General features: G+C 47.8%; 1 protein-coding gene and 1 long non-coding RNA gene across 2 annotated transcripts; one reads left to right on the top strand and one right to left on the bottom strand.

Annotated features, from left to right (window-relative positions):
• The first annotated feature begins 2,100 nt into the window (after positions 1-2,100).
• LOC106149717 lies at positions 2,101-4,844 on the top strand. The gene is made up of 3 exons (XR_001236039.1): positions 2,101-2,288; positions 3,945-4,115; positions 4,203-4,844. It is a non-coding gene; the product is annotated as an uncharacterized LOC106149717 (long non-coding RNA).
• Positions 4,845-5,961: 1,117 nt separating this feature from the next.
• On the bottom strand, positions 5,962-18,600 carry Tceb3 (transcription elongation factor B (SIII), polypeptide 3 (110kDa, elongin A); the record flags this gene model as incomplete). Its single annotated transcript, XM_013519496.1, is given in 10 exon segments — positions 5,962-8,448; positions 9,635-9,807; positions 10,467-10,578; positions 11,396-11,576; positions 12,773-12,870; positions 12,957-13,112; positions 14,475-14,589; positions 14,938-16,126; positions 17,358-17,464; positions 18,544-18,600. Coding segments are annotated over 10 exon segments (2,250 nt in total), but the record flags the coding sequence as incomplete, so codon positions are not given.
• Positions 18,601-22,779: the final 4,179 nt, after the last annotated feature.

Genomic DNA, 22,779 nt, shown 5'->3' with positions numbered 1-22,779 from the left:
GCGGCTGTGCTCTTTCCCGGCCTGCTCCAGCCTTGCGGGTTATTTAGACCCAGGCTGTGGTTTTGCCTTTGGAGTTTGGCGCTATGAGCATATATTTCTAGTTCTGTGTCCAGGCACATGGGTGGGTTATCTTTCCTTGCTCCTTGAATTTAGATGTGGTCTACAGGTATGATAGGCGGCACTTCTGGGCAGGGGTAATATTCTCAACTTGCCTGGAAGTTTTTTCTTTTTTTTTTAGAGGCGCTGGAGATGCAGCTCTGAGCCTTGCCCATGCGAGGTGAGCGTTCTACCACTGAGCTGCACCTAACCCTGCCTGGAGATCTTAACAGTGTAGGGATGACGCCTCCTTTAGCTTGGGCCTCTGCTTGAGGATGGCATCAATGAGACATACGTCAAACCAGCAGTGCACCTGTAGGGAACCGTTGTTCCAAGCCCCCTGCGACTTGGGCGTTGTTACTGCAGTATAACCAAGCCGGGGCGTCTCAGCCTGGGGACTGTTTGATTCTGGGCTCAGTCATTCTGTTTGGTGGAGGGCCGTCCTGTGCAGTATAGAACGTTTATGAACATTCTTGGCCTCTGCCCACTAAACAACCCAGCATCGCCCTAGCAGCCGGAGCAGTGACAACCAAAAACGCCTCCAGACATTTCCCGGTGCCCAGTTGGAGACAGTCATGTCTTATTGAGAATGACCGCGCCCACCTGTGCTAACAGAGTCTGATTGTCCTGCCAGTTCTAAATAAACCCCATTTGCTCATGATTCTTGTTTTCTTAGTTCACCCGGTGGGTAATATTCCCTTGTCTTAAGAAGGTTAGCGGGAGGCACATGTCACGTATCAATGTCTCCACGCGATATACTACCAAGGATCCTGGCCATAATGGTTTTATTTTGTTGTTGTTGTTGTTTTTAACGTGTTTTGTTTCTTTTTTCTTTTTTTTTTTTTTTTTTGGTATTGGGACTCAAACTCAGAACCTTATGCTTGCCAGGCAGATGCTTATGTCACTGAGCTCTATCCCCGGCCCATGTTTTGCTTTTTAATTTTGAGACACGGTCTCACTAAGTTGGCCAGGCTGGGCTCAGATTTGCAGCTCTCCCGCCTTGGTCTCCCAGAGTGCTGAGATTATAGATGTGCACCACTACCACACCCAACTTTTTGGTTTGTTTCAAAGTACTGTGAGATTCTGCTAATGTCTAAAATAATCACATCAGTATTTCTAAGTAAGATTGGTCTATAGCTGATGCAGTGGCAGTGGCACCATCACGGGGCTTTCGTAGTGCTTTGCTTTGCTTTGCTTTGCTTTGCTTTGCTTTGGGGTGGTGGGTGGCACTGGGACTGCTTGATCTGTGAAAGTTGAAAGAATTCCCCCCAGCACCTTGGCCCTAGAGCTTTCTTAAAGGGAGGCTCTACTTAGTCTGTTTAGACTTGCCAGTGGCGTAAGGGTCAATTCTGGAAGTCGTATTTTCTAGAAAATTGTCAACTTCATATAGATTTTCTGGTATCTCACATATGGTTGTGGCGCAGGGTTTTAAAAACTGGGAAAATGGACGTAGGTTAGATTGCTGCCTTTTTTGTTGTTGTTGTTGTTGTTTTGGTTTGTTTTTTCCAGTACCAGGAATTAAACTCACGACCTTGCGCCTGCCAGGCAGGCGCTGTGCCACTGAGCTAACTCCCCAGCCCCTCCTGCCTGCCTTTTAAAATTGCAAAAAATGTGGCAGTATTGAGCCCTGCACTGTACCCAGGAACAATCAGGCTGTGTCCATGGCTGTCATTTTCCTTCTGTTACACTGTTACCCATTGTGTCCTGCCAAACCCCGGAGGTAAGAAGAGCTAGGAGAGGCTGCATTTTGATGGCTGTTGAGGTCGCCAGTGGAGTCCAAACACAGTAAGATCTGTTCTAAAACCAGAAATGCTGCAGTAACTGTTCACGCTAAGATCCCATTCATCAGGAAGACTCACTGACCTCAAACTAGTTTTTAGCTGGTTATCTTTTTATTTTGTTTTGTTTTGAGACAGGATCTCACTGTGTAGCCCAGGCTGGTCTCGAACTCACAGTGATCCTCCTGCCTCAGCCTCCCCAGTACGGAGATTATAGGTGTGCACTACCATGCCCTACTTGAAAATTATATTTTAAACAGTTAGTTATGCAGTTATTTGGTCACTGGCTCCCCTACTGGACGATAGCTTTATAACGGCAAATGTCATGTCTGTGATTTCAGTGACACAGAATGGGAACAGTACAAGTGTGTCAATACACATGCAAACTTCATAGCATGACCCGCAGTCCAGCTGGTAAGAGCTAGTACCCTTTCTTTCAGTCCTCGGACTTCTTTTTTTTTTGTGTGTACTGGGAATCAAACTCAGTACTTGCACTTGCTAGGCAGGCACTTGTGCCACTGAGCTACATCCCCGGCCCTCAGTCCTCGGAAGTGTTTTTTTGTTTTTGTTTTTGAGAGTTTTACTGTGTTACCCAGGCTGCCCTTGAACGCTAGGGCTCAAGTGATCCTCCTGTCTCAGCTTCCCAAGTAGCTGGAACTACAGGAGCATACTGTTGGCCCTGGCAACTGTCAGAGTTCTGTGCACATTTTAAGAATATCTTGGTGTCTTAGTTCAGGCGGCTACAACAAATGAGCATGAACCAGTGACTTAAGCAACACATACTCATCTCCCAAGGTTCCAGAGCGGCAAGTGCAAGATGAGGGCCGTAGCCCATCCCGCCTCTGGTGATGCCAGTCTTCTCATCACGCCCTCCCATGGTGGAGGGCAGAATGAGGGCAACCTCTATTAGGATGAATCTTCATGACCGAATTATCTGCAAAGGCCCTTCTCCTAATACCATCACGCTGGGCTTCAAATCGCAACATAAGCATGGAGGGCATGCGAGACCAGCCTGGATAATTTAGCGAGAACTTGTTTGAAAATAAAATAAAAAGGATGTAGCTTAGTTGAAGGGTGTGGGTTCAATCCTCAGTGCTGAAAAAAAAAAATGTGGGGCAGGTAAAACATTCAGTCCATTATACTTGGGTTGTTTGTGTTTTATTTATTTTTTTTTTTTAATGTGCACTCTGGCAGCCCAGGCCCAGAGAGCATGCTTGAGAAACACAGCTGTAACTATTAAAAAAATATTTTTGGCACTACCAGCCACTGAAGTCAGTTGCAATGAGCTACGTCCCTACCCCTTTTAAAGAACTTTTTGAGGGGCTAAGGATTTAGCTCAGCGGCAAAGCGCCTGCCTGGCAAGCGCAAGGTCATGAGTTCGATTCCTGGTACTGGAAGAAAAACAAAAAAAATAATAAAAAAATAAAAAACTTTTGACATCTGAGAGGCTGAGGCAGGAGGACTGCCATGAGTTCGAGGCCAGCCTGAGCTATATAAATGAGTTCAAGACCAGCTTGAGCTGTATAAGTGAGTTCAAGGCCAGCCTGCATTACATAGCAAGACCCCATTTCAATAAAGCAAGCAACAGACAAATTTTTTTTGGAAACAGGGTCTTACTAAATCATTCAGTTGCTCAAATTTGCAGTTTTCCTGCCTCTTCCTCCCAGAATGCTAAAAGTATAGACCTGTGCCATATTCCTCGTGAGCTCTATACCATTATCATGCTTGGCACTTTCCTTAGTCTTTGAAAACAGTGGAGGCAGTAGGCATCACAGAAAGAGAAGTCCAGTGGCTGAGGCAGGAGGATCACCAGTTCAAGGTCAGCCTGGGCAACTTAGCAAGACTGTCTCAAAAAGGGGGACTAGACTGGGGATGTAGCCCAGGGTGAGGCCCTGGGTTCAGTCCCTAGTAACACACACACACACACACACACACATATCCAAGGGCCTGTGAAAACAGTGTCACATTATGTATTTTTCCATTTAGTCAAATAACCAGGCAATGAGCAACAGTGTGATGAGGGCCTTTGTCAAGGTGATAAATTGTAAATCAGGTTTATGATTCTGCCAGGCGTCAGTTGCACCCGGCAGGCAGCAGGAATTGCTTTTGGTGGTGACCGTGGCCTTGGCCAAGGCATCTTGGCGTTGGAGGTTGGCGCTGCTTCTGAAGCCGAACTGGGTTCAGTCACACCCTGGAACTCACTGCTTTGAAATCATCACGTGGCACTCGATATATCACAAGGTAAAGATTTTGTCCCGGTATTCATCATTTGGTACTCGGTGGGCAAGCCAGAACGTGTTTACTCCCTTCTTTCCTTTTCTTTTTTAGAGACAGAGTCTCACGATGTAGTCCAAACTGGGCCTCAAAGTCGCAGTGACGGTCCTGCCTCAGCCTCCTGAGTGCTGGGGTTACAGGTGTATGCCACCACGCCCGGCTTCCCCGCCCCTTCACCCTAAACAGTGTGTGCGGGACTTGTCCTTCTTGGTTCCCGTCACACCTCCTGCGGCCAGTGGCTGAGCAGTGCAGTGCTCCGTGTGTGTATTTAAGATGGTACATGGGACGAGGGCGTTGCTTTGGAGTCAGGCCAACTTGTAGCACTCCTGCTCACTGTGTGACCTTAATCTCCCTCTGCTTCAGTTTTCTTTTCAAATGGGGCCATCACTGCCTACCTCACAAGATCTTTGTGGTAACTGAGACAAGTGTAGCCAAGACAGAATGCTGACTGGCACCTAGTAGGTATGTAACTAGTAGGGACAAGTTACTCCTCCCAGACTCGAGGGCCAGACCTAGTTGCGTTTCTCTGTATCCCAGGGTCCAATACAGGTTCTGGCTCAGCAAATGTTGAATTAATGAATAAAGGATAATGGACTAATTTAAAAACTCCAGATACAACGGCAGGCACAGTAGTACGTACCTGTAATCCTAGCCACTGGAGGCTGAGACAGGAGGATGGCCACAAGTTTGAAGTCAGCCTAGGCTACATAGTGAGTTCAAGGCCAGCCTGAACTACACAGTGAGACCCTATCTACAAAGAAAAAAACAACAAAGCCCAGGTACAATTATCCATCAGATACCGTGTTCTACAACTAACTTTTGGGGTTTTTTTTGTACCGGGAATCGAACTCAGGACCTTGCGCTTGCCAAGCAGGCACTGTGCTGCTGAGCTATCTCCCTGACCTCCTACAATTAACTTTGATGCGTAGCAATTTTTCTAAGTGAGAACTAGATCCAGCAAAGAATTGGGAAAACGGCCAGGCATGATGAAGGTGACTATAATCCCAGCATCTCTGGAAGCTGAGACAGGAGCATCCTATTTTTGAGGCCAGCCTGAGCAACTTAGTGGGACCCTCTATCTTTAAAAAAAAAAAAAAGGGCTGTGGAAGGACATAGTTCACTATGAAGGCCCTGAAGTCAACTGCCAGTACCACCAAAACCAAAACCAAAACCCAAACCAAGGAAATCCAAATCCAGATCATGTACAAAGACTGCACGCTAGAAGAGGCATAATCGTCCATGAGATAGTGGTCTGCAGTTGTGAGATCCAAGTTGGAGGTAAAAGTCCAACCCACTTGATGTATGCAGCGGTTCAAGTCAAGTCCTTGGCTTGACTTGCCAACACTGAAGCTCCTACAGCTCACCCAAGACCAACACAGCAGGTGCCAACACACCTTTGTTTACAAACATTCTTTACGGTCCTCCTCGGGCACTGAAGACGGAGGGACCTGCCCGGACCCTTCGCCCTGGCAAGACCGGAAACAAGAGGCAGAAACCCGGAAGTCACGAGTCACTCAGGAGCTGCGCGGCTTGGCTGCGGTGTCACCTTGGAGCTGCGGTTCTTACCGTCCAGCGGGGGTGCTGGCCCACCCACAGGCGACAACGCCTGTCCCCAGCAAGTGCTCACATCTGAGTCTCGTTGTGGGGTTCTCTACCCCTGAAACGCCCCTCCCCAAGTCCTGCTATGCTACCAACAGAAACCCAGCGTCCCTCAAGGCCCAGCCCCAGGGTTGTCTCTGCCTCAGCCCGGGAAGCAGGTATCTTGTGACCAACTCTGTTCCCTCACACAAAAAGGAAGACACAGGAGGTGGAGTTGTTTTTGTTTTTTTTTTTTATTTAGACATGGGATTTTTGTTTTTGTATAACTTATCTAATTAAAATATTCATCTTGGTAGTTACCACAAAAAAGTAACATAGAAAATTGTATTTACATTTTGGGACCAAAATACAAATGAAGAGCAGGACAACACCTTGCTCCTTCCCCTCCCGCCTCCAAGAAAGAAAGAAAAGCCCCAAAGAACCGGCTCATCACGCCGAGGATCACAAAGGGCTCGTCTGTAATTTGGTGATTCGTGTGTAGTGTAGTACAGAAAAGATTGCACAAGGCTTCACCAAGGAGACCAAAGGCTCCACGCCGTCTGCGCCGCTCTGCGGCCACTCCGCTGCGCCGGTGAGGTGCTGCCCGCGGCTCGGTGCTCAGCCCCGATCTTCTCACCAGGCCGCATCCCTGACGCAGACACCCAGAAGAGACAGGAAGAGCTGGCTCTCTGCTAACAGCGTTCATCAGGAATCTTTGTGTGTCAGAAGTGGATACTGTTGCTGACATGGACAAATCTGTGTCCTTTCCTCCTTTCCCACTTAAAGGGATAGTAAAGGGATTTAAATCATACACAACTGAAGCTGACACAGGAAAAACTGCTTCAGTGGCAAAGAACAGGAGACATAGCTGGGAGACAAGTTCAAGGTGACAGACACCTAGAGGAAGCTATTCCAGGCAGCAGGTGCCTGGCACCTGGTCCAAATGTTCATTTAGTTTCAGGGAAGAGGTTTTCTAATATTAGACCCGGGGACTGGGCTACGGGATGGGGTAAAACAAACCACACCAAGAGAAAGAGTGCATGACCCACTTCAAAACTACAGCACATTAAAACCCAGCAGTACTTGTCCCACTGCAGCAGGCACCCCGCACAGCAGCACACACTGAGGAGCGCGGAGCCTGCGGTGCCCCGGGATCTGCAAGGTCAGCCTAGCCAAGGTCTCGGGATGGTGAAAATGGTGAGCTCCAAATTTTAGGCCTTGAGAGAGCTTGTGGAGGGCACTGCTAGCCAAGCTCAGCACGCTACCGTGCCAGCCATCTATGCCCTCGAGTCTGTCTATAGGTTTCTAAAGTTGCACATCTCATACTCCTAGCATGTGTCCCCTTGGGTCACCACCAGGTGGTTCCTACTAGGTCCATGTTCTTTGATAGCCAGGAAGGAGTGGACACTCCTCCTACTTCTGATCTTGCCTCTACGTCAAGTGGAAAGCAAGGGCCTCCCTCCCAAACCCAAAGGATGCCCCTGCGGCTCCCCCAACCCAACGAGGTAGCTCAGGACAGTTTCCTATGCGGCTCTTTCCTCCAGTCCTGGCTTAAGCACTAAAGATGGGGGGCTCGAGCTGCAGAGTTCTCTGCCAGACACAGCAAACTGTTGTGCTCTTCTAGTCACATGATCTTACCTTTCAAAGAACAGGCAAAAACAAAAGCAATTTCCAACAGAGCACCGCAACCTTAAAAACCACTCACGTCTAATGGCAATTCACAGGGAGCAAGATTAAAGTGCTGGCTTTTAGAAGTCCAAAGCCATGTTCAAGGATTTATGAAAAACCCTGCCATGTCTGTGGTTTTGTTTTGTTTTGTCTCCTGTGCTGGGGTACAGGGAATGGAGGGAAGATCACCTAAAATTTGAATCAGAAACAAAATTATAAAATTGCTGATTCTGTGCAAATTAATCTCTCAAGGTTCTGTGTCCTCTAGTGAGCCTTATTTAAAATAAACCAGGACTTACAAAGAAGATGGGGGGAGGACTCCAGGCTTTATGAAGAGCCTCCCTTAATAAATACAACCAAGTGGGCAGAAAGGGGCGCCTGTACAGAACCTGGAGCAACACCGAGGGGCTCAGGGCAAGAAGCCCCAAACACTGCTGTCTCCAGGCCAGGCTCCCCGAGCACAGGCCTGACACTCAGCTGTGGCCCTATGTGCAGCAAGCTGCAGGGCTGCCTGGTCCTCCCTCTGGACCGGAGTGCGCTCTGGAGAGCAGCCTGGGATGGGGACTGGCTTCCATCTAACTTTAATAAAGGACCCTGAAAAGAAAAGGCTAAATGTGTGGTAAAGGACGAAACAACAAGCCCCCCGCAAAACCCTGGGGGCGGGGAATATAAATACAATCTGGGGGCAATATTTATTAATTAAAACTATGTCTTATAGTTTACAAAGGTTCTAATTAGCAACAAAAGTATAATTGACCTTAAAATCCTCAGTGAGACTGAGGTTTCACATCGTCTTCAGAATTCTGAAGTGTGCTCCAGGCAGGGTGCGGGGCTGTGGCACACGGGGCCAACGCCTGCAAATATGCAGGACTCAGAGGCCAAAAGCTTGCACAAAGCGAAAGATTCCGGGCTCCTCCGGAAGGCTCACTCCCCAGCCCCACTGTCCCTGTATTCCTGTCTCCCAAATTCCATCTCCAGGTCAAGTCCTCCGTTTACCGCCTGGAGAATCTATTCTTGAAGGCTTTAATTGTCTTGGCCATCATCGGGGCAATTTCTGTGAAGAGAAACGCAGCAGCTGTTTTAGATGGGAGACACTCACATACAGCCTCCGTGGTTTAAAATCCAAGCCAAGCCACACCTTGCGGCTCTTGGCTGCAAGGCTGCGCGCGAGGCCAACGGACGTAACGCCACAGGAAGGGCAACGGCACTCAGCGGACACTCGCTGAGGCCCTGTCAGGCGCCCAGCATCACCGTGCCTAATTCCAGCCGCCTGTGCACAGCTCAGGCAGCCTGGCCAACGCACCCAGGAGGGCACTACCAACAGCGGGCCTGGAGGTCAACGCCTGCTGACTCTGAAGGCTAATCTCACCACAGTGTAACTGGGCCTCACAAACATCCGCACCCGTCCACAGCACCCCTCCCCACTCTGCCCGGTACGGGGACAGGTCCACGATGAGCTACGCAAATCCCGCCCAAGGAGGGCCGGCTTGCCTCTCGCCTGGTTCACTGGGTGCAGCTGGCAATCTAGGAGCCCCCACCCCCCGGGCTGTACCAGTGGCTATGTAATAATGTGTTTCTCAAGTTAGACACCCCTTACGTACTGGGGCGAGTCTATGCTAATAAAGTTAATAAAATACAAAACAGACCCAAACGGGTATCAAAAGGATTTACCACCGGCTGGGGATTTAGCTCAGCGGCAAAGCACCTGCCTGGCAAGTGCAAGGTCATGAGTTTGATTCCTGATACTGGAAGAAAAACCAAAACAACCCCCAAAAAACCCCAAAAACAAACAAACAAAATCAAGTGTAAAAAGGGGCTGGGGATTTAGCTCAGTGGCACAGCGCCTGCTTGGCAAATGCAAGGTCAGGAGTTCAATTCCCAGTACCAGGAAAAAAACAAACAAAAAAAACAATTTACCAGCTAAGACTTTAAGGTCATAAGGCCTGAGGAAGACCTGACTGTATCATTTAGCTGTAAGACTCCTCTTACTGCTTAGAGAAACATTTTTACATTTAGGTGGAAAAAAAAGTGCCAAAATGGATGTTCACTAAGATCATCACTGAAAAGACACCCGTGTGTAGCACTGACACTGCAGCAGACAGGCTGGTCTCTAGAGGAGGCGGTGCCCGGCATCCTACAGACACTACATCCAATGCACAAAATGCAACAGTGCTAACGCTCCAGGCAAAGAGGGTTCAAAAACGGTGCCAAACAGCCGAGGAGGAACCCAGGTTACTTACTCTTCACAGCCGGTTTCCTAGGATCATAGCAAACAGTACTGCTGACCACCGGTGCCAAGTGGGCACTGCTGGTACTGGGGCCATCGTAGGCCGGCTCCTCCAGGCTGGAGTTAAAGCTGTTGCTGCTGGCAGGAACATGGCTGCTTCCTGTGGTGTACGGGGCTGGCTTAATCCTACAACAGAGCAAAGCTGGTTAGTCATGAGCGGGAGGAGTCTCCCCTCTTCACCAGCAGCCTGAAGCTGCCTGCCACAGGATGCCTCACTGTGCCTCCACAGTGGACTCAGCACCTGGGCGCTAGTGGTGGCTCAGAGACAACTGCGTCACCCTTTCAGAGTGAGCAGTGGTCTGAGTTCACCCTTACTGCTAAGCTGTCAGTCTGCACTTCGAAAGCATTCAGGTGTAGGGCTGTGGGTGTGGCTCAGTGGCAGAGTACTGGCCTAGCATGCACCAGGCCGTGGGTTCAGCCACAAAAACAAAACAAAAACCTGAAAACACTCAGGTGGCTTAGAATCTAGTCATCCCAGAGATAGGGTTTTTGTTCAGAGGCGAAAAGGGAAGGCATAAGCAAACACTTCCACAAGCCAGAACTGTTCTCTATAGAATGGATTCTGATGCCAACTCAGGAGGCAGGGGCCTCACCCACACCACAGGCCAAGCTGAGGCTCAAGGAGGTACATGCAGAGCTGGTCAAGGTCGGGCTCCAGAACCCATGCACCCCACTGCCTGATTTCACCCTCCAAAATGGTCACTTCCTGCCCCTCCTGCCCCCTCCCAACTTTTGGAGCTCTCTTCCCTGAGCAGGCAAAGCTCAGGCGGCAGCAGGTATCTTACTTGACTTTCTCATGGACAGCTACTCCTCCTGTTCCGAACTTCTCCTGCCTCCGCCGGACGTCACGAGGTGGCTTGGCCACAGAGTTGACAAAGGCCATCTTTGCTTGCCGGCCTGTGGACAGATCTGGAGGTTAGTATCTGTCTTCTTACCAAGAGATGAAAAGAGGGGAAGGAGGCATGCAAAAAATTGATGCAGTAACATACATGTATCAGCCTCCCATGACGAATGTAATCATTATGTACTACAAACAAGTATGAATAAAAATAAAGTTTTTTAAAAATCTGCCTTCTTTGGGAGGCTGAGGCAAGACGATCATTGTGAGTTCGAGGCCAGCGTGGGCTACAAAGTGAGCTCAAGGCCAGCCTGAACTGCATAGCAAGACCCTGCCTCAAAAGGACCAAAAAAAAACAAAAAAACCTGCCTTCTTGGGGCTGGGGATATAGCGCAGAGGCACGGCACCTGCCTGGCAAGCGTGAGGTCATGAGTTTGATTCCCGGTACCCCCTCCCTACAAAAAAGATCTGCCTTCTTCAGCAAAGATGCTTAATAACCTATAGGTGGGCTGGGCGTGGCGGTGCACACCTGTAATCCCAGCACTCGGAGGCTGAGGCAGGAGGATCACCATGAGTTTGAGGCCAGCCTGGGCTACATAGTGAGTTCAAGGCCAGCACGCATTACATAGTGAGACCCTGCCTCCGAACAAAAACAAAAACAAAACTGTATAGGTTCCTTAAGGGCCTCCATACTAGAAGATTACCAAGCCTGACAGTCCTGCTGTAAGGCTGCACTGGCTGTGGCAGAAGAAAGGCGCACCCATGAAGGTGAGAGATGCTTAGGGGCTTGGTGGCCCTACATCAGCCCAGCCCATCAAGACCCTACTGCCACAGTGCCCACCTGCTGGCTCGGCCCCAGCTACCCCTTCCCTTTACCTTTGGGCTTATTGGCATGTGCAGATCGGATGTTCTTTGTTAAGACTCGCAGCCGCTGCTCTCGGGCATCCTGAAGCCGCAGGTACATCTCCCGCCATGACTCATACTCTTCCGGTCTTTCTTCCTTAAAGTCTCGGTGACAATGCACTTTCCATAATTGATCTGTTTCTTCAATTAAAACCTGAAATCAGGACCAGGGCATCATTTACATATATAAGCATGCTTACACTTCTTTTCTACCTAGGAATTACCAGTTTCTTAATAATTTTTTTGTTTGTTTGTTGTTTTTTTCCGGTACTGGGAATCGAACTCACGACGTCGCACTTGCCAGGCAGGCGCTGTGCCGCTGAGCTAAATCCCCAGCCCCTCTTAATAATTTTGTCTACGTAGTAGTATTACATTAAAATACCACTGTTCTAAGAAAATAACCAAGTCATTAAATTTTAAAGTAATGTTAAAGGGCCAGAGATACAGCTCAGTGGCAAAAGCGCCTTGTCTGGCAAGTGCAAGGTCCTGAGTTTGATTCCCAGGTACCAAAAAAAAACAGTTAAAATGTTCTTAGTGAGGTACTCTACTAGTAGTTTTTGGGTGGCTAAGTGAGAAGATCACACAAAAACTCAGTTGGAATCACTCTTCCTATAGGAAATCAGCACAGGGTGGAGCTGAGATGACGTCAAACCGAGTGTTTCCCTGGCACTACAGTGAACAGTCATGGGGGCGGCCACGTAAGGACTGCATGTTGCAAATCTCTCAAAAGCCAGGAGAGCGAGCTAACGCAACCGAATCAGTGAGTCTGCATCACAGGACTCCAGGAGGTCCAGACGACTCTAGGGGACAGCCTGTGCACCGTGCTCCTCGCTGCTCCACGTGCTGGGGATTGAGGTCTGGACCTCTCCACTGCTTTATTTAGAGACAGTGTCTCACTAAGTTGCTTAGTTGCCCAGGCAGAGCTCAAATCATCCTGCCTCAGCCTCCCAAGGTGTTGGGATTACAGATACTCACCACCATACCTAGCCAATCTGTGCTTTCCTATTCACCAGACACCTTAGTGTCAACACTGACCACAGCTTCTCCCTGAGTCCCAGGTGCTGCTCTGCTGCCAGAATTGTCCCTCCACTAGACAAGCCCAAGGGAGGTGCACAAGTACTTTTCACTTTCTTTGAATCCCACCCTGATTCTAGTCCGAGAGGCCCACTTAAGATACCAGGGGCAGGTGCTAAAATGATGCTTGTTGAGAGGCAGAGGCAGACCCGACACTCACAGAGCAGTGATGGGACCATGGGTCTACCCGTCAGCCACAGCAGACCCACAGACAAAGCTCTTTCTGGAGACACAAGCCAGAAAGCTGCCCTCGTGTCACCTCCACAGGACACTCACATGATTGTATTCCTCTATGCGATACAGCTGCTCAGGCGTACACCTCTCCAGAACGGGTTCAAGAACAGAGTACGGGACTCCTCCCACTTCATAGATGGCTGCAGGGAAATCAAAGGTGAGAGCACTGAACAGCAGCCAAACCCGAGGCAAGGCGGCCCCGTTCCAGCGTGCCAGGGCAACTTACAATCGATGTTGTTTTTGAGCACGCGGATGCACTGCTGGTGCAAAGTCATCATTCTGGGGAGGTAGGCACACTTGGAACCGGAGTACACTTGCATCTTGGAGTTCATTCTGCGCCCAGTGAATCCAGCTGCTTCTTCTTCCTGGAGCGAAGAGAATGCTACAGGGCAAGAAAAACCCAAAGGCTATCACAAAAGGCCTTAGGCCAGAGGATGAAAAATCTCCTCCCGCCCGCCCTGCGCCTCCCTCACTCCCTTTCTCAAAGACATTGCTGCCAGTTTCTCATGGCTCCTTTCAAAAGTCTGCAAAGTAAGCAAACGTGTATCTTATTCCTTTTTTGACCAGTTAGTGTCATTTATTTTTTTTTTTTGGCAGGGGAGGTCAGTACGGAGGATTGAACCCAAGGCCTTTACACCAAACTACATCCCCACTGGGGGAGCTGGGAATTTAGCTCAGCGGCAAAGCGCCTGCCTGGCAAGCACAAGGTCATGAGTTCGATTCCTGGTACCGCAAGAAAAACAAAATAAACAAACATCTCCATTGGGCTCAAACCTGTGACCGTTCTGCCTCAGCCTCCCAGAGTGCTGGGGTGGTAGGTGTGCACTACTGTGTCCGGCCATGCTGTCCACAAATATTCTCCATATATTTCACAGTGGTTAAGAGACTACTGTGTGGATGAGCCACAATTTACTTGTCTCCTGCTGATGGACAATTATGTGGCTTCTTACTCTTTTGCTATCAAAACTAGATATTTTTGTCAACTCTGGTGCACACCTGTAATCCCAGTACTGAAGAGGCTGAGGCGGCCAGGCATGGTGGTGCGTGCCTGTAATCCCAGCACTTGGGACGCTGAGGCAGGAGGATCATTGCGAGTTCGAGACCAGCCTGGGCCACAAAGTGAGCTCAAGGCCAGCCCGACCTGCATAGCGAGACCCTGACTCAAAAAGACAGAAAAAAAAAAAGAAGCTGAGGCATAAGGATAGCTATGAGTTCAAGACCATCCTGAACTACACAGTGAGACCCTGCCTAATAAAATAAAATAAAACCTCAACATTTTTTTAAAAGATAAAAATCACATATAGCATACAGACTAAAAAGTTGCTAGTAACAGCAGCAGCTAAAATTTACTATGTGAAAACCTGGAGCTAAAAGCATTACTGGCATTATCAGTTTTGAAACTACTTAATAACCCTATGAGGTAAATACCATTATTACTCCCATTTATAGAACATGAAACAGTCCACAAAAATTAAGATACTACCCAAGGTTGGGGCTGGGGGTGTAGCTCAGTGGTAGAGCACTTTCTGGCACAGACAAGTCCCTGGGGTTCACTCCCCAGCACAAAAAGAAAATAAAGATTTATCCAGGGTCATAGAACTTGCAGAAAGTGGGCATTCAACTTGAGCCATCGAACTCCAGAGCCTATGCTCTTAGGAACTGCACCCAGTACGGTGTCATGGTAACAGATCATGAATGACCTTTTCAGGCTTTTTCCTATTTAAAAAAAGATATAGAACATTACCTTTTCGCTTTGGCTGGGAGGAAGGCATGAATTCAAGGGAAGGAAGTGGGCGGTAATTGGCTTGGATGGTGGATAACGGGAGGTCTGGCAACACTGGCAACGCTTCGGTGGGGACCTGCAGGGGGAGACAGTGATGAGAGCCCTCATCCACAGCGCCGCTCGCTCCTGCCGTCCGTTCCTGAAAGCATCAGCACAGCACACTTCCCAGGCAGATCCAGGCTGGAGGCCGGTCACAGAAGACACCACCGGAGTCAGGATACACATACGGCAGGGCCTATCACAACGGGACACCTCAGAAAATCTCTCTCTACCCCAACAGCTAGGGAGACCAGCAGGAAATTCACTGCAAATTCAAATTCAACAGGCCACATACAAAGAAAATGAGAACAGCAGCAGGCAGACTCCGTGCACCACACAGGGCCCCAGGTCCTGAGTCGGGAGCCACCAGGGCCTAAAGGGTTACCTTTCTCAGCCTGGTGGAATCGGCTCCAGTTGGCTGTGGCTTCTCAGATTTGTTTTCATTCACCTTGGGCAATTTCTGAACTGAGTCCAAGTTTTTACTAGTGCTTTTAGAACTGCTTTTTTTAAGTCCTTTCTCCCCAGGCGCTGTGGCTGAAGTTTTCACAACCTTCTTCTTTTTCTTGCGGGGCTGGTCGTAGCTGAGGTACGACTCGAACGACATGGTGGGCTGCTCAAATTCATCGTCCATGTCTGTCTCCTCTACTTTAGGGAGTGAGCCAGGTGACTTCCGATCTGAATGAGAGGTTTTTACTTTCCCTTCTTGAGCCTTGAGGTTGTTAGAAACCTTCTCTCGTGTTTTGGCCGGGTCTCCTACCCCTTTCCCCAGGTCTAAGCCATCTGCATTTTGCCTGCTTTTCTCTGACTTGGTTTTCTCGGAGTCCTTGTGCTTTGACTTCTTAAGGTGGTTGTCTAAAGCAACCTCCACGGAGGGTGAACACTTCTTTTTGAGGCTGCTGCCTTCTCTTTCCTTCTCTTTTTTGGCAGCACTAGAGGGCAGCTTCTCCTTGGTGCTGTCCCCCGAGAGCGGCCTTCGGTTCTCCTCTCTGGAGACGGACTTGTGCGGTTTTTCTCTGCCCAGAGAGGACTTCTCCTCACTCTTGGCTTCCCTGGAGCGTTTCTCCTTGTGGGAAGACCTGTGCTCCTTGTTTGGGTTCCCAGTCCCTTTCCCCTGGGGTTCACCGAGGTGTCGCTCTTGGCTGACCCCCAGTCTGTCCTGGAAGGCATTACTATGGCCTTTCCCAGGTTTGTGATGTGGGGCAGTGGGCTCATGGTCCTCCTCTGGGGGCCTGTAACGGTCCATGTACATCTGGTGAGGGCTGCCGGAGGACAGCGGCGACTGGACATGGCCATAGTCAGAAGACTCGGGGTCTGAAGAGTACGCAGGCGACACTCGGAGACACCTCTTTCTCTCCTCCCTCCTCTCGTGACTGTGAGACACTTTGTGAGGTCTTTCCAGCTCTGGGAGCTTTTTGTGTTTCTTCTGCTTGTGCTCAGGGCTATAGGACCGGCTGCCGGAAGCTTTCCAGTTTTCCTGGTAGTCCCCTTCCATCTCCTCCTCCCTCTGAAGACCTTCCCGAGGGCGCTTTCTCGAATTGCTCCTCTCGAAGTCCTGTTCCTCAGCCTCATTGTTTCTGAAAAAGCAGAGGTAAATCGCAGTGTGACCCTTGTTCAAAGTCACAGGCCTTGGACTCACACAAAAAAAGATGAAGATCCAGAGTCAGAAACAACAATGGCACAGTAAGAAAGTCAGCGGGTTATGCTTGAAGTACTCAACTAAGTTTAAACACTGGGAAAATGCCATGCACCACCTCCCCATGATGAATGCAATCATGACACACTGCAACCGTGTACTAACAAAGAGAAAAGAAAAAGGAACTGGGGAACTCGGCCAGATGTGGTGGTGCCCACCTGCAACCTCAGCATTCTGGGAAGCTGAGAAAGGAGGACAGCAAGTTCAAGCATAACCTGGGCAACTTAGCAAGACTCTGTACCAACGTTAAAGAAAGTGTGAAGGACATGGGACCTAGGTTCATTCCCCAGGAGGCAGGTACACACACAGACACACGCACACACACAGACACACGCACACACACAGACACACACACAGACACATGCACAGGCACACACACACAAAAAAAGGCAGGGCGTGGCAGCACAAACCTGTAACTCCAGCACTCAGGAGACTGAGGCAGGAGGATGGCCATGAGTTTGAGACTAGCCTAGACTACACAGGGTTCAGGGGCAAGCCTCAACTACAAAGCAAGACCCTGTCTCTCAAAAAAAAAGAAAAAAAAAAATCTTGTGGACATGAAACATGAAAATGTTCACAGATTTTTTCAACACAGAAATATGCTTAATTTGTTCCACAAAAGGGAGATTTTTTAAAAAAATAAATGCCTTTTAAGAAGTTTGAAAGGCTAAAATGTAACTCAGGGATAAAGCATATGCTCAGCATGTGTGAGGCCCTATATTTGATCTCTAAAACTAGAACCAAAATAAACAAAAAAGGAATTAGAAACATCCCAAACTGCTGGGAGCGGCAGCACACAGCTGTAATCCCAGGATTCAGGAGACTGAGACAGGAGGATTGCCGCAAACTTGAGGCCACCCTGGGCTACACAGTGAGCTCAAGACCAGCCTGAACTGCATAGCGAGGCCCTGTCTCAACCACCCCCTGAAAAGACACACACTAAACTGTTAATAGTGCTTATCCTTCAATGACAAAAATTTTTATTTTCTCTATTTTTAAATAGTTTCTCATATTCTATGATAATCAGTTATTTTTATAATTAATGTAAAACAGGTATTTTAAATAAGAAGGTGGAGAAGAAAACACTTCACAAACATTAAAAACAGTCTTACCGCTCGACAGGCACCAGCTTCTTCCACTGGGCCACCAGGCCCCTGGCGAAGTCCCCAACCTGCTCGTGCTTTCGAAAGCTATTCACTGTCTTCCCGACCCCAGTCTCCTACAAATGTAACAAAGCAATTGATACAGGGTTACTAAGCAAAGCTCAGGTTTGGGAAACAAGCCTCTTGCTTTAGGAAATTCAAAAAAGGAATAAATACTTGCTAAAACACACTTTGCAATTTTCATTACTAAATTACTTTGTTGCCTAGTCCCACAGTAACAAAGAAGAAAAATTCAGAGAAACATTTTATCCAGACCCTTTCAGAACAGCTCCTAATAGTAACAAGGGTGATTATGGCAGATTTCAGGCACTGGGGACAGGCTTCGCACACAGCCTCTCAGTCTTTGCTCTTAAGGCAGGAATCAGCCTCAGCGTACAGAGGCACAGCCTAAAGTTACAGAACTTGGATTTGAAGGGGCTGGGGATTTAGCTCAGCGGCACATCGCCTGCCTGGCAAGCGCAAGGTCATGAGTTCGATTTCCAGTACCGGGGAGAGGAGGGGAAGAACTTGGATTTGAACTCAGCCCCAGTAGATACCGAAGCCAATGTTCTTTTCGTTCATTTTAATTTTCAAATAAAAGTCATATAAGAGGGTTGAGGGTATAGCTCAGAAAAAGGCCACTTGCTTTGCATGTGCAATGTCCTGGGTTTATTCACCAGCAGCCCCTCACCAAAGGAAAAAAAAAAAAAATCACAGCATTAAATTTGCCTTGTTGTTGTTTTGTTTTTTGAGACAGTCTCACTATGTAGCCCAGGTGATCCTCTTGCCTTAGCCTCCCAGCACTGAGATTACAGGTGTGAACCACTACACCCAGATAAATTTGCCATTTTCACCATTTAAAGTATATAATTCCAGAACACTCCTAATATTGCACAACCATTACCATAAGCTAATTCCAGAATATTTCCATCACCCTGAAGAGGCTGTTTTTCCCAATCCCCGCCCGCCCCTGGCAACCACACATCTATTTTCTGTTAGGGATTTGCTTGTTCTGGAGGTTTCCATAAAAACATAAAAACAATCAATGACATGTAACTTTTGGATCTGGTTTCTTTCACTTCCAAAGCCTATCTTCTAAAGCTTCCTGTATACTCCCCAGTGGGAAGGAAATGGGATAAATATATACAGTTCTTACCGCAAGAATGTCTACTGTAATAGGTAAGGTGGAAAGTTTCTTCAAATATTTCAATAGCTGCAGAGAGAATAAAATGAATATTAATTTCTATAAAGTCATATTCACTGGAACAAGTAAGGCTATCTGATGGTTAAATGCTTACTGAGTGCTACACTTTTACTGTAATGAGCACAGTTATTATCTCTTTCATAAGTGTGAGAACAGGCTCAAAAATGTTACCTGCCCTAGGATGGAAGCCGGGCAGGACTCACTTGAGTCTGTGGTTTTTGAGTCCATGCTTTTGACTGCTGTTCTGTAACAAAGCGAAGCAAGATGCAAGAAGAAAATCAAAGCCTACTAATGCTGATAAAAGTCATCGGCAACTACCAGCCCCCGGTCTGTTTGATTGTTTCAGTTTTCTGGTTTCTGTTTTGAGACAGAGCCTTGCTATGTAATTCAGGGTGGCCTTGAACTCATGGCAGTCCTCCTGTCTCAGCCTCCCAAGTGCTGGGACAGGTGTGTGCCACTATCCCCAGCTCAGCCCCAGTTTTGACCGAGTATTTTTTTTTTTTTTGAGGTTTTCTCACTACACGTTTATTCAACAGAAAATAAAGTCCTCCAACTTCACTGAGGGGGCTGACCGCGTCCGCGACGAAATCCGCCTCTAAACTGGAATTCGGTGGCTGACCCGGCCCCGGCCTCAGCCTTCTTGTTGGCACCAGAGGGCAAGGCGCTGCTTGACCGAGTATTTATGAGAAAAGCTACCACCTTTGGGAAAGTAACCCATGGACACGACCTAGAGGCAAGTAAAAAGGACGAGGCCTGTGCTGGGAGACAGTTCCATGTTTCCAGAAGGGATACAGTGTTTAACAAAGTGTTTTTAAATACAAGTGGTAAGACAAGAATAACTGCAAACTGCCAGGATCAGAACTTTGCTCTTAATGAACACAACAGGCCTGTGCAGATTAGAAAAGAGATCTGGGTTTGCCCACATTTCCTTTCTACAGTCCCTAAAACTAGGTCAAGTAGGTATAGCAGAGTTAAGATAGAGTTCCAGAATCAGAGACAGGTTTCAGTTCAGCTGTTGCCTGCATGCTGGGTGATCTTGTGCCAGTCAGTACCCTCTCTGAACCTTAAATCACTTCATCTGCAAAACATGGATCCTGTCTCTACCTCACAAGCCATAAGAATACACTGAGACACCATACACTTAGTCACAGTGTCTGCAACACTATAAAGCCCAATACATGCTTACTGTTAATCATTTTATCCACCAGCGGACGGCTCTAAATGTTCTACCCTTGATTCTCAACCCAGTATTGCTTAGTCAATTCCTACTTACTCTACTTCTACCCTAAGTCACGACTGCTAAGCCTCTGTCTAGGGAATATTCCTATGCACGTAAAAATACGGACCATACCAGGAGCACAAGGTACAAGTAGTTCAAAAAGATAACTGTCTTATCTTCAGACAACCAGATCTTTATTTCTCCATGTATAAACTGTGCTGTAACTGATATGCCATATTGCTAGTAAGAGGAGCGACAAGTATGTGTTTCTGCTCATTTTACTTCCATAATTTCCTGATGACACGGTCACCAGGCAGAGCAGTGGGATCACAGGTAATAATCTTGCTTGGGAACAAGAGGCTAAGTGCTATATCCAGGGAGGGTGAAACTGCATAGCTGAGTGAAAATCATCTTCCACTTCAAACTCCATCCTCACCATCATCCATCCCAGAAAAAAAGTTTATGTATATTTGTTGCCCCTGCTGTGGGTGCAAAGAGCCATGCCAATTCTCTTTCTTAAAGGAAAACTCAGAATTACTGAAAAGGTATAAAATAGCTAGTTTCCTCCTAATATGATTCCCTGGAAGGAACAGGTGGAAAACATTTATATATCATCCTGTGTTGGTCACTATGCAAAGTTCCTCCATGAGTTACCTCACTCGATTCTTACCCTAAAACGAATATTATTCTCCCCATTTTACAGATATTAAAACTGAGCCCCAGTGAGGTTGCAAAACTCACCTAACAAGCTGAGAAGCAGCAAACATAACTAACACTATCCTTAAGGAAAGAAAATAGAGCAACAACTCAAATACATACCTCACAGCATCTTTGGGACAAGGCAGAGGAGTTTCTCCTCCTCCTACACTGTTTTGGCAGTTTAAATCCACGTGGTGGATCAGGGATATAGCTCAGAAATACAGTGCTTGCCTGGCCAGCTCGAGGTCCTGAGTTTGATTCCCAGGACCAAATAGATAAATAAACAAACAAACAAATCTAAAGTCTATGTGGTAAGTCCACCAAGGGGACAAAAAGTCCCAGGGCCTCTACAAGGCCAACACCGAAGGAAGGGGTCAGACGTCACCAAGGATGTGTTTATCTGAAAGCCTAGCACTAAGCTGGGCGTGGTGGCGTACACCTGTAATCCCAGCACTCGGGAGGCTGAGGCAGGATTGCTGCGTTTGAGACCAGCCTGGGCTACAAAGTGAACTCAAGGCCAGCCTGAACTGCACAGCAAGACCCTGTCTCAAAAAGACAGAAAAAAAAACAACAAAAAAACAAAAAAACCCTAGCACTAAGGGAAAAGTAAATGCTGCCTCTCTCCTTCACTTCAGGTTAGTAAGAATGACTTAAGCAGACAAAACTTAAACCCTCAAGACTCTGAAACTGATTCAGCCTAACAGAAGAGACTCTCACTATTTTCAGTAAATTCCACGAAAGTCTGATGCCGTAAGAAGGCAAACCTAGGTACTAGAACGGACGACAGACCACTGAGCAATAGCAAATCCATGCTCAGAAATCCTGACTGCCTCGTGCACACTGCTTTAATCCAAAAAGGGGAAAAAAAGTTCTCAGTGCTGATCCTTAGTTTTCCAACTGTCAATCTGTGTTCTTGGTAGTTTTACCCATTCAAAATGTCACACAGAGCAGGTAACTGTCTGAAAATCAGTGCCAATTCAGTGACAGAAACCAAGTGGCCCTGGCCTGCCTGATACCTTTCTCTCCCAAGGCAGCTGAACTTGAAGTGCAAAGAGTTACACTTAACACCGATGTTCGGTAGCAGAAGATCCCCGAACACAGGTGTGGAGAACAAGCCCGGTAAATAATGGTTCGAAAGCAAGACTTGGTCGCAAACTCAGTACTGCTCTATAATCATCCTGCAATTTCAAGAACAACCTGTGGGAGCTTGCTGGGTTAACAGGAGGGTGAGAGGGAGGCCGCCAGGGTGCCAGCTTGCAATTTTCCCTCTGCAGTTAGCTCACTTCTGAATGTCAACTATTATGCCCTTTTCAAAAAATGATCTACTAACGTTTTCTCATCTTCATAACGTTCATTTCACAACACAAAGCCGGAAAGTCACGGTGATTTTCTGTTTTTCACAGTGCTGGGGACTGGACCTATGGTTTCAAGAATGCTAGGCTAGTGCCGCTCCACTGAACTACACCTCCCAACCCTGGGGTAATTTTCTACCTGGGCACAGAAAGCATGAATGCTTTTTAAAAATCACTAATAGCTGAAGTAAGTCTACTTGGACCTGTTCCTGACTTGGTACAGTTTCACACACAGCAACTGCTAGAAAAGCTACTTCAAAATTTAAATCCTTGTGGAAAAATAACTACAGATATATAGAGCATTTTTTAAATCTGGTAGAAGCAAAGACCAAAGGAAGGTGGTTACATAATACTGCTTTTAGGGTTTTAAAAGTCAATTACAAATGCTACAGTGTTCAGGAAAACAAACTAGTACCCAGAAATAATAACCATTTATCGGATGTCTACAAAGAGTTACTGTAAAAAGAAACTTGTAAATATGTCTGGCCACTAGGTATCAAAACCTCGACAGAAAACAGAAAAGTAAAGACAAGAAGAGAGAGACAGAAAGAGAGAGCGCGCGCAGCTGCAAACATGTAAGTCTTCACCGGTTTATAACATGGCTTCCTGAAGAAGTGCATCTTTGAGCTGGGTATGAACCAGTAGTTAAAAAGCAGCCTGTGGTGAGAGCGGGCTGCGTGCAACTTCTGGGAGCGGAGAAACCTCCGCGTCAGGCTAGGAGCAGGTACAGCACAAGGGGACCTTCAGGAAACATCGTGGGGAATGACTCCCATCTGCTGCGCACTGGCGCCCGCCGGTACTTCACTCAGTCCCAGGAAGACGTGACCGCGGCGGCGGGCTCGGCGGAGACCCCCGCCCGCGCCCACGGCTGGGACGCGGGTCGGAGCCGAGGCCGCCTCCCGCCCGGCGGGACGCGGC

The sequence above is a fragment of the Chinchilla lanigera genome, unplaced genomic scaffold (genome assembly GCF_000276665.1).
Source record: "Chinchilla lanigera isolate Chin_1 unplaced genomic scaffold, ChiLan1.0 scaffold00051, whole genome shotgun sequence".
In the NCBI taxonomy this organism is placed as follows: domain Eukaryota; kingdom Metazoa; phylum Chordata; class Mammalia; order Rodentia; family Chinchillidae; genus Chinchilla; species Chinchilla lanigera.
Note: the sequence above shows the minus strand (reverse complement) of the source record. Positions and strands in the feature narration are given on the sequence as shown.